The sequence below is a fragment of the Phasianus colchicus genome, chromosome 1 (genome assembly GCF_987193195.1).
Source record: "Phasianus colchicus chromosome 1, bPhaCol1.hap1.1, whole genome shotgun sequence".
NCBI lineage: Eukaryota > Metazoa > Chordata > Aves > Galliformes > Phasianidae > Phasianus > Phasianus colchicus.
Window position 1 is genome coordinate 38357324 of NC_143436.1, and position 12548 is coordinate 38369871.

Below are 12548 nucleotides of genomic sequence, written 5' to 3' on the forward strand. Positions count from 1 at the left end.
CCACAGTAGGCAGTGGAGGGTGGAGAAAGGGGAGCAGGGCACAGATGAAAGCTGAGGCTGAGTGTATTTATGGCTGCCGTACTCAAAGCAGAAATTGTGACCACTGCAATAAATCACAGGCAACATTCATCATTATCACGTCAGCTGAAATATGTTTCAACGCTAAGATACTGATGATAAATGTTCTGAAAATATCCATGATACAGACAAATTGCTTACCAAAACCTAATTTCTCTTGAGTAAGCTAAGGACAGTTTTGCCATTCCTTTCACTGAGGCTGTTTCACTATGGGAACTTGCTCAGATAATGCCTGTAATTCTTAATTCTTAATTAATTCTTAATTACAGATAAATCCACCAAGTTTGTGAATTTTCCTCTGAGCTCAAACATGGTGTTGTTAGGCTCTGTATTGTTAAAGCAGGCTTACCAAGGGTGAAATTGAGGTTATAAACAGCAGTAACTAAATACTGTTGCTGTGATTTCCAACCAAGACTGAGAAGGGGAGGTTCCAGAACTTAAAAAGTCAGTGATGAGATACTGACTGTATATTTATTTCTGTGTAGATGTAGTTACATGCAGCAGATTACACAACAACACAAGAAAACTGTGTCCATCAGTGCCTCCTTTACCCTCTTCTCCAGTGCTGCACTTCAGAAGAAATGTGAATTTCATGCTGGCAAAATACAAAAAACTACTGGCAAACAATGAGATAGTTCGAAGGCTTTCAGAATGTCAAACACTGCACGGTACCAACATTTATAATTGTGTAGCAAATATAATTTTCATAAAACCCTGGTTGTGAATTTAATCACAAAGCAAGGAAATCCATGTAAGAAACTTAAAATCCATTCTATATTTAGAACCAGTCTAATAGGATAACGTGGCTATGGTTTATTATTCTTCCTATTGATGGAGTTTTGCAGTGTTTCACTGCAAAGACCAAGATTCCTAAATAAGTTTAATCTTGCTGCTTTTGCAAATAAGTAGTCTTAAGGTCAAGGGAAACAATTTCCACTTTCATTATTTTATGCAGGTCTAATGCTGCTCTGAGGAGCCTGACAGGAAATCATCTGCTTTCTGTGCTTTGAAGAAAGGTTGTCTGTACCATTCTGCTAGTCAAAAATGGATTACAACCATATACGACAGCCTCAGTATTTCCTAAACAATATCTCTCTTCATACTGCAATTCATGTTTACAGTCCTATAGGGGGTCACAGACATTCTGTAGCAAGAGCACATATCATAAAACAGTACTCTCTGGCTTGCCCTAGCAGCTTATCTCCAAATCCTGTTTGGGAGAAAGCAAAGAGCTTCATATAATAGCACCATACAGTAAAGCTCAAAACAGGTGCAGAGGATAAAATGAACTCCTCTTCCAATTTTCAGGATAGTCTGGCTGTGGTCTTCATGATCTCCAGACTTCTACCTGCAGATAACAGAGATGTTAAATGAAATATATTGCGTTTCAGTTTCAAATTTTCAAAGTGTCCACCTCCTTTTCTTGTTTTCCAAATCTGCTAGAATACTGCCATCTGGGAATGTGAAGCTGTGAAAGCACAAATCTGAAATCTGTCAGCTGTTCATCAACATGCTCGTGAGAAAAAAATGCAACAGAAAGGTAGATTCTGGGAAAGAAGTGATGAGGCAGCAGGGAAAGCACACAGTTGTTGCCAGCAGGCAATGAGAAGTCATACATAGATCATAGATTGAGGTGCTTCTGCACTGGGGTGCTTTCACATGGGAAGTTGGCATGCACACTGATGCCAAGTAGCCAATATGCATGGATTTTCTTACCATGGAGCCACAGTGTTTCATACCCACATCTCTAGGGCCAGGAATCGGACATCTCCACAATTTCAGTGTTAAGGATATTCAGTTAAAGAGGAGAGAAATGTTGGTATTGGCAGAGCGGTTAATTCCATGAGGACACATACACCAAGATCTCAGTATTTGTTCACAAGCCATTTCTCTGCTGTAGAAATCACCTTTCTTAAAATAACTTAATTAAATAAATAATAAGCATTACAAAGGGGAAAATAATGTCTTATAAAAATATTAATATTTGTGATCATTTTGACTTGATAGAAACCTTTGCTTTTTGCAATTTCTTCTCACTCAGTTAGTATTCAAAGGCTCTATTATGAAATCGTTCAAGGCACTGCTTGTAATACAGCATATTAATGTACTCATTTTCTCTTTCTAGTAGCAGTTGTCCATTCCAATTTCCTTAATCTGACTTCTGCATGATTTATTCTGATGATAAAATACCCTTCTCTTTCATATAGTTTAATTCATTCACGACTTTTTAATTTTGTATCTTCACATAAAATACGTGGGCAAGTTCATCGTGTCAGATCGGTCCCCCTCAGGTTTTCAGGAACCAGTCAGAACAGAGGTTTCCTTACAATTCTTTCTCCTTTGGAAGTTTTAATTTAATCCAGACATTTTGTAAGAAAATATTTAGGAATGATAACTTTTTTCACACACGAAAAAGCTGCCAACGCACAGCAGCTTTTAATTGTCATTAGCTGCAAGTTCCTTAGCAATTCCAGTGCCAGTTTGTAGTACCTATTTATAACACTTTTAATAGAGCATCTCAAATTAGACAGGCCAGCAAAGTTTTCTCAATGCTGAATAGGATCTCATAAGAACAGTAACTCTGTTTAAGGTCCAAACCGCTCATAATCTGCTCATCTCTGCAATATATCAGATTTTGATCTCTGCATCAATCCTGTTGTTGCACTAGTTCATCTTTCAAAGGGATGGACATTTTTGACACGACAAGGTTACAACTTTAAAAGGCAAACAAACAACAGCCCTTAGTAAATTGCTTTAATGGATGCATTGTTTCTGACCTTACTTCCAGTTTACATGTATCCAGTTTTGACTTTTAATCTTCAAGTTTTATTTATAAAAGGCTTAAATGACATTCAGACTCTTCATGCCCATAAACTGTCACAGCCACCCTTCAGTGGTTAATGATCCATCAGATACCTGCTTTCACACAGTATCTTCCTGCTTGACCCAAGAGTCCTTCTTCCAAGTGCAGTTCTGCTGCAGGACTGATGGCCCCTGGGCGCCTTTGTAGATCTGCCCTGTACAGGCACACCACACTGGCAGAGTGAGCCTCCCTCCACATAAGATCATTGTATTGACCCACCTATTTTAAAGGGTGCCCAAGAGAAGAAACGGATGTAAATGTGCTGCCCATCCTTTACGCAGTATCTGAGATGGAAGTACTGCAGTGCCCTGAAGAGGGAAGCGAAGGTTCAAAGCCTTCCTCCATCTGAACAAATTAAGACTTGCTGGTGCACCACCCATAGAAATGCCCTTTTTGGGCCCAGAGGTGGATGGAAACCAGAAGAAGGATGGTATTTGTGTGATGGTCATTAAGCAAACTTCTCTTCTTAGAAAAGTCAGATTTGAGTTATAGTCCATAGACACATGAATTGTTAATGGACTCATCAACCCCTTGTCCTGATGGTCAGTTTTAATAGAAAACATCTAAACACTGGCTTGTTTCTATGGGGGCAGATAAGTGGCTGCAACCAGAATATTCTGGACTCAAGGTCCTGTGTTGGTAGAGGTCCATTCCAACCCTCCAGGGGCAGCAGATGTCAAACACCCTCTGGCCATTAGTGTTTTCTACTGTCTTGGTCAAATGCACAACTTAGTCTGCATCTCATCTGGGGCTTCCCTCTGTCCCCCTGTAGCACTGAGGAGAGGCAATTGCAATCACCTCTCTTTTTGGGTACTTGGGACAGATATCGAACCTGCTCAACTGGAGCTGGCTGTGAGCCTTGTCCTGGTTGACCACTGCACATCTTCTTCATGTGGGTACTGCTTACAGAACAGAGTAGCTAGACAACCTTTAACCTTTGGGCCAACTCAGTACTTTGAGCTTTGGTGGCATATCACATTTTCCAAATTTGAACACTTTTTGAGCTTGCTTTCTGGAATCTTCCTTACATTCTGACACCCCATTCAAAATACTTAAGTAACAGCATCTCAGATCATGTGTGCAGGTGTACTAACACCTTCATCATTCTCTGATTTTCTGCTTCTGTATTCATGGACTGCCCCAGATATGGTATTTGATTAGAAGCTTTAAGTAATCATTTATCACTTTTTTAGTTTCATTTCGCACCAGGATGCAATAAAACTGTTTTGAGATCAATAATACCTAGACCAATTACAACGTCCAAAGAAGGCATGGGGACGTTATCAGGAAGGTTGATTTTAAATTGGTTTAGAAGCCAACTCATGCTAGTCTTTGAATTAAACCTCATGTGCCCCAGGAAACTCTCTGAGAATTGGGATGGCCAGTGGCAGGCAAGGGACAGATACAGCTAAAGAAAGCGCATGAGCCACTTCAGATGATATGTTCCAAGTTCCTCCCCAGGTTTTTTGCCTTTTATTCTCCAATTCAGGTATTACATTGCCACTGGTTTCCACCAGGGTTGTGCATGCACCTTGACATGTTCACAGAAGTTCCACAATACAGAGTTTCACAACTGGGACAGGTCCCTACAATTGGGACACCAGGGTGACAAAACAGATTCTGGAGAATTTCTCACTGAATAGGGTGGAGAGAACATAATTACCACATCGTAGCACTACAAAGCCTCATAAACATAGAATAGACTAGATCCATTTACCACAAAAATCACAGAAAGTAGCTGATCAAAGAATATCTCTTTTATGTAAAATATACATTTTTAAGATATAATTTTAATACATCTTTTATATTTATTGATGTTGGGCTTGAAACATTTTGAATTAAAAAGAAAAAGAAAAAAAAAAAACAAAATACTCTTGCTGCCAGAATTTTATTTCTCATAATACTTATAGTCTGAGGTAACAATGAAAGAAGACTGTGTGCTGTGTACAAAGTTGGTGATGTTTATCTGCAGTCACATTTCACTTATTAAAGTGAAAAGTAAAGTTAGGACTTGGCATGTACACTAGAATTCATACAAATATAGCTTATGGCAAACTGAGAAAGCAAGAATTTATGCAAACCTACTCTGATCATATTTGTGACCTTTGCAAATAATACCATTGTTGTGACAGAAATCAAGACAGATGTAGTTTACATCACTATCATTATTAAGTGTGTGTCTTTGTATGATCCACAGCACAACTTACTGCAGGAACCAGGAATAATACGCACAGGGGTGTGGGTCTTTGCATGGAGCCTTAGCAATGATGACTTTAATTCAGCTTTCCTTGATATAGATAAAAACTGATATTCCATGCACACACGTTTTATTTACAGCTGACTCATCAACAGTGACTAATCACCCCCTCCTCTGGCAGCAGTAATTATGAGCAGTCTTTAATCTTCTTTAACAAGCTCTACTTCTCATGTAAAGCCTCAGTGACCTCCTCAAGGCGTGAGCTGTTTATCAGGGCCCATTCAGCAGCAGCAGTCTCTTTCCAGTACAGTCCTTGGTATGGCTAAATTCCATTGTCCCTTTTTCAGCAGTCAAAAATCCATGATAAATTCTGTACAACACTGTAGTTAATATAACAGCAGCACCAAATATTATATTAATTCCTTTGCTAAAAGCTGTTTGCAATTATCTCTCTATTGACAATATTTTACCAAAACTAAATCAATGTACATCTCTAAATATCAGAAATGTATTCTCTGATAAATATATTATTGTACAAGAATTTTGTCATGCAGGTCATGCTGTTGGGCTAGGCTATATACAGAAGAACATGTTACATGATTAACAATACTTTTTAGTTCTTGTCCTAACAAAAAATAAACATGACAGTCAGGGATTATTCAACAATCTCAAGGATCTCTTGTGATATGAGTAGCTACAGTCTCCCCTGTGTAATTCTAAAATTCTGTATTTTAGGGTAATTGTTCCTCACCAGCCCACAACATCAAATGTGCTATTGCATTTGTCCCGTTGCATAAACACAGATTAATATTGAATGAAAAAGCCACTAGAGGAGATACAGTTTCAGAACTGTAGGGAATGCTGGTTGCTAGGAGGAGGACTGATGCAATAGGCAACTGGTCAGCATTGTAAAGTTGTTACTAAATCTCACTCTAAAAATCGTGAGAGTGCTCACTCTGAGTTAGTTAGTCTATATAATATTAACTTGCACTTGAAAAATATATTTATGTATCTATACACATATGAAAAAAAAAAAAAAAAGGAGAGAGAAAAGGAGAAAAATGTCCTTAGTTAGCCTTAAAAGAAGGGGGCATTTTAAGAGTATCTCTGTGCTTTATGGAGACAGATGGAGAATACATTAGACAGGTCGCAAAACAGACAGACAAACAACACACAGGACAAAGCACCTCAAAAAACATTGAAGAATTTTTCAAAGCGCATGAGCCAGAGGTATTAGTCTGGTCAAAAAAAACCCACTTGAGAACTATGACTCTCTTACAGTGGTACAAAAAAAAGCCCCCAGTAATCTTCTCAATTTTACTTGGTACTCAGTCTCTGAAAATGTTGAAGAACCCTGGAGTAGAGAAATGACTACAGTACCAAGCAGCACTTGCTAGCTTAACATTGCAAGTCTGGATGGCGTTTACCTTTCTTGCATGTTTTGTGCCTTCCCCAAGCCATTAAGAAAGAGATCTGGCTTCTGCTTGCGTGTAACCAGTAATGACAACCTCTTTGCAGTTATCTGTGTGCAAACAACCGGAGACATTCAGAACTCTGATACAGTAATCCAGTACCAAGTAAGTTAATCACAAAATAAAACAATTTATAAACAAGTAGATCATTAAAAACTAAAGGAAAAGGTTAAACAAAGAAAAACAATCCCACATGCAGACCAGTTTATCAGTGCTTTCATTTCAGCAGGATGTTACAATGCGAGAACACACATCCAGAGCCCTCTGTGGTCTCCGCGATCGGCAACACGGCTTGTCGGGTGATGGGGACAGGATGGTCCATGCAAATGAGCAGACCCAAGTCACACTGTGTGCAACCAAGACACAATTCCAGACATCTTCGGAATGGATTAGAGTCACAAGAAATGGAGGTTCAATGGAGTGACGGATAATTAGTTGGAAGCACATTATTTTAAATAAATCTCCCTGAAAAACTGCTTATTTATTGTATGTACTGTCCAATGGCATCCACTAACTGCCCTTTTATTGCCACAGGAATGTAGGACAATATAGTAGATCAAAGAAGAAGCACTACCTTAGATAATCTTCAAAAGCCAAGATAAAATTCTTCAGCTAGCCAGGTGGCACTTCTATAACTACTGACAGTTATATCATGCAGGAGTTATACCATATTTCTGGAGCCTATGGTTTAAGCTACATTTATGTCCAATATTTGGTAAACAGTATTTGAATTAATATTATGTAGCCGGTTGATGCCATCTGGTTTACAAGATAGAAGGGATGGGAGACCGAGAACGCCTTAGAGGACAAGGTGAGCTGTAGGGTGATGTTACTGGAGACAGTCGCAGAGCATTGCCTGTCAAGCCAGCTATGTTGTTTAAGCTTCGAGATTTTTCGTAGCCTTGTATGAGAAAATGCACAGACATCAGTTGAATTCAGCCAAAAAAATAGACAAAGACAAACAATACAATGTCATGTAATCCAAGGAGCTATCTGGGACTCGGGGAATTTGCCTGCGAAAGAACTGAATACTTAGACGCAGTGCTGTCAAAAGACATCAATGAATAAAACAATTTATGAAATACTGCAGTTATTCTTTCCCAGGAAATTAAACACAGAACCACGTCAGAGGTCTGGCCTGTTCTTCCACTCTGTGCCACTCTGTTGGCTTCAACAGGGTTGTGCAGAGTGTAAGATCAAAGATCACAACAGGGTTTTCGGGTGAATTATGTGACTAAGCATAATCCCATTAAGACAGACCATAAAAACTGTTAGAATGATATGACCTCTGTTAAAACCAATTCCTAATAAAGAAATATTTTTCTTTAAAAAATGAAATTAAAAAAAAAAAAAAAGACAAAATTGCATCAATGTTTGTAAGTAATTTCTGCAGAGTACTGAATGATACTATGGAAAGAAGCTCCATCTGCACAAATTTAAACTTACGACTTTGTGTCTACTATTAAATTATAATATGATAGCAGAGTTTGACATATTTTCAAATTCTTCCTGACTGGCCAATTTAAATCACTAAATTTGTATTGCTTCTCCAGCTGACTGAGATGAAATAAATGATATTAATCTGCATAAGCAAACAGTGAAGAATTAGTCATTAAATGAGGAAATCACATAATGCTTCACAATTTGGAGAGAACACTGCACCGGCAGACATTTCTGTTCACACCATGAGCTCCAGCTACCTACTTTTAGCTGCACACCGATTGTTTTCACCTTCTAGAGGGCTATGCTTGAAAAGCAGTGCTATGCTCTCTCTGCCTCACAATCGTCATAATTAAGTATTCGCAAGAGCATCTGAATAATTCTACTTATGAAGGAAAGGATCAGCAGATTGGTCTAGAGAGAGATATCAGCTAGGAGATTGAAATGAAGATCAAGCTGGGTGGGATGCTGCTCCTAAAGGACACTGATACATGCTTCACTGCAAGCAGGAGAAGTCCATTGATTTCAGTTGGTGCTACCTAACTTCCTCAAAAAGTATAATGCCATGTGCCATGTGAAGATGCTTAAGTAAACTGCCTGCTGTGAAGTACTGAGACTTTTACTCAGAGAATGTAATAGAGTGTCAGTAACAATACATCTATCTTAACATCATGGCAGGTAAGCGGTGTTTTCTAATTGAAACAGTTTCTGGTTCCAGACGATAGACCACAAGCAATAATGTTCTTCAAGAAAAAAATCACACTTGAGGTTCTCCTCAGAACAAGGTATTTTTTGGGAAGCACTGTAATTCTGTTTGTGTCTGTACAGGTCCTGAGCAATTGAGAGACGAAAACATATATAATGATAACAATTATCATATTTCTTAGCTACTGAAAATTGCATGCTGTAAACCTGTACTTAAAACACATGTACAGCCTTCATGTCTGCTAAACCATTGTGCAGTGTTATCTCCAGATTGCAAGGGCAGGCTGAACTGTGATGCTTCACAGACTGCTGATACATTTAAAATCCAGTTTCCTGCTTCTGATTTTCTGTCAGTATTTACCCAGATTTGAGAGAATCGTGTTTGAAAGGGGCACAGAAGGGATGCACACTGCTTATGTATATATTTAACCTCCTGTGTAAACTTAATGCTTTACAAAAAAAAAAAAAAAAAAAAAAAATCAAAAGAAATAGTTAACTTTTTCACACAGAAACTGGGAAACCTTTTTATAATTATTTTAATATTTTTTCTGCTACCTTTCTAATGATAAAAGCAAAGAACTGACAGAGGAAGATAGTAAAGATGACGAAGAAAACAAGGACTTCTAAAAAATGAAAACCAGAAATACAAGATGAATAGAGATAGAGGCATAAACCAAAAATCAGGGATGTCCAGATAGTTCGGTGGGGTTTGGATCAGCACTGAATCAGTATACTCTGAGAAATGGAGATAAGGTGCCAAGGCAGAAAAGCTCAGAACAAATGATCACTGAACAAAACCAAGAACCAATCAAGGAAGCAACCAAACAGAAAGAATATACCAAAAGAAAGAAAGGGAAAAAAAATTAAATGAAAAACTAGTAGACTTGATGTGTAAGCTAAATTCAAGAATTTAAGAATTCAAATATGCTACTTGAAAATATTTTCTGTTCATCAGCTAGCTTCCCTACTCTGTCTACAATAAATTTCAAAGCTAGTGGCTAAAACATTTCAACTTAGTTTAAGGTTATCATTAGAGTCAGTCAAAAAGCACATTTCTCATTGAGATAATGTCAGTTGTGAACTCAAGCCCTGGTTTTCCAGTGCAAACTATAAAACAATGACTTTTCTCTTGAATCTAGATTTTGAAATGAAAACATTCATGCATTCCCCATACAAAATATGCTGTTTTATTGTCACATGAATATGTCATTACTAGTTAATTGGTAACTTCTCCCATGATTTTTTTATCTGCTCTAATTAACAGTTACCACCAAGTGAGCAACACTCAAATGTTTATTCTGTAATTTCTAAAATAAGTCAAGAACCCTGTCCTGCAGGATGCCATGGCAATCTAATCTGCATTATTCAGGTGCTTCTGACCTCCTCAAGAGACTGGAGCCTTACTCTTAAAGATACTGCAAATAATCTTAGTTGCCAAGCGACAGTGCAAGACACACACTCAGTAGACAAGAATCCTCAATCCATGTGCAGAAAAACCAAAAAGCTCCATTTAATCTAAACATTATTTACAGGAATATGTAAAATGTAGGTGCACAGAGATAACCTTTACAAACACCATACACATCAATTTCTGGTTACATATCTGCCTTCACAAGCTAAATCTACTGAGCTTTTGAAACATAAAGAGCATCTGCAGAATAACCAAGAGAATTGCTTTAGGATCTGCTGCTGGCTTGGACAGCTACATTTGCAGTAGACACAGCTAGTGAAAAAAAAAAACAAAAAAACAAACCAACAACAACAAGCAAACAAACAAAAAAATCTGTCCAAAAAAACAACAGAACAGAAAAATTGTAAACTTTGAAGAATGCTGCAGTTTAACAGGAAAAAAAAAAAAAAAAAAAGTAATTCTCTTTTAAGGAAAAGCAAGACTACCACTGGCATTGCTGATTTTGAGGTTCTGCCCTGGGTTATGCCCAACTGTGGCCTGATTGGGTGGCCACATCATGGCTGATTCATAATGCCAAAAGGTTTTTACGGCTGCACCAGGAAAACCCAAACTTGTGGAACAGGGAGCAATTAGGCTTGAAGAAGTTGAACAACTTGTAAGACAGCAGCACCTTGCAAGATCAAGAGCAGTTTACTGTAGTTGAATTCTGACTGGGGGAGGCAGTCACCATTTAGCATTAGGTAGCATATTACAAAGAGGGAATGTTTTGTGGCACTATAAATTCAAACTTTTCTTTGAAATAAATCTAAATAGCATCTCATTGATACACTTTGTTGTGTTCAGAAATAAAAATGTTATTGACTTCTGGTACTTCAACTTTTAAAATATAATTTATTCAGCTGTAATTTTTACTAAGTTATTAAGTGTGGATCAAAGTTACTAAATAATTAATTTGTCTTTCAAAGTGACAAATGGTATCAAGTGACGAGTAGTGGAATGAGTAAAGTCTGAATTGCAGGCTTGTCCATAAAAAGTAACAGACAAATGAAGACACAAGTGAAATGAAGGTCCAACATCAAGCACTTTTCGTGAAGACTAAAGGAAATGAGTTTTTAAAAGAAAAGCAGGAAAAGAACGACTAGGAATAAAGAAAAAAAGATACACTGTGGTACAGTCTTTCCTCTAAGAGCATTGTGCACATCATTTTACTCTAAGTTTGCTTTTCACACGCACATTGCTGAGTGATCTTTATGATCTAATGAAAGAAGTCCATACCTTTCCTGATCCCTCCATCAGTAGCACACGTGTAATCCCCTGTTGTCAGTAGGAAACATGTTCCCCCTCTTCTGTTTTTGTCTCTGGTACTAGAGCGTCTGATGGGAGGGAGCCTTTCACCAGGTGAGAGTGGCTGCTCACTTCCTGCACTGTCTTCACCTGATAACACTGGTTAAAGCACCATGCCCATTTACAGACAAGAATGAATGAGGAAATGAGACATCACAAAGAGCTTATGTAGAACACCAGATATTCCCATCACTCAAAAAATAGTTATAAGGTAAATCATTAGAAAACAACATTGCAGTTCATCAGTAATCAGTACAAAATGGCAAAAAGTTGTTTGTTTGTTTTTTAATTCAAGAGTAAATTATCTTTTGACTTTCCTGTTTTTCTTTTAAGTCTCACATAAGCTTCCACTAGACTATGAAATAAGAAAGAAGCAAAACAAGGCTCGGTTAGTTGCCTGTTAAAGACTGTAAATAGTCAGTTTCAGATATCTAAAGATGTATTTTACTATTTTTTATATCCTTTTTAATAAGAGGTCATGCTAGTCATTTTTACTTAGAATATGTTACTTAGCATTTTGTAAAGATAACCCCTCCCCCAGAAGGGTTCAATTATCAATATTTGACACTAAAGCCTGTTTCACTATGCACACTTAGTTTTCATTTCTGTACTTGCTATGATGTTTGCACAGCTTGTCACTTTAAGTACCCAACATTGAATGTTGACTGAGTGGTTTATTTTGTCAAACACTGAAACTCTTACCTCTCTTGATTTGGGTCTCCCAAAGGACTATTTGAAAAAAAAAATCTACTGATTCAGATTCAGGCCACACTTCAAGAAATAAATCTCTGCTAGTACAGCACATAACAGGTAATGGCATGATTTTGGCTTCTGCTTTACCTCTGCATTTAAATCTGAGCATGTGCTTTTGTGAACTTTTAGTGCCACTGGCTATATTCAGCCTAAAATTTTTGCACAAGATTCCTAATTACTTTAACAGCATCTTCTACCAGAAATAAAGTCAGAACATATAGTGTGAGTGCTGGCACTGCCAAAAAGTTAACATTTTAATATTACTTCTTTTTTGTGTATGTGCTT

The 12548-nt window shown here is 37.6% G+C and overlaps 1 protein-coding gene across 8 annotated transcripts in view; it reads right to left on the minus strand.

The window, feature by feature from the left end:
- Positions 1–4817: 4817 nt before the first annotated feature.
- The window catches only part of KCNC2 (potassium voltage-gated channel subfamily C member 2), a 96332-nt gene continuing 88601 nt past the window's right edge, over positions 4818–12548 (minus strand). The window contains exons 4-6 of one of the 8 annotated variants that reach the window (XM_090138849.1): positions 11442–11609; positions 6566–6660; positions 4824–5518 (exon numbers count right to left, since the gene is read on the minus strand). In XM_090138849.1, coding sequence (XP_089994975.1) covers positions 6599–6660; positions 11442–11609 — 230 coding nt within the window. In that variant the 3' untranslated portion in view covers positions 4824–5518; positions 6566–6598. Of the gene's footprint in view, positions 5519–5573; positions 6151–6565; positions 6661–6734; positions 7512–11441; positions 11610–12548 lie in introns of those variants that run through there. The other 7 variants (XM_090138868.1, XM_090138857.1, XM_090138841.1 and 4 more) reach the window with 7 other exon arrangements.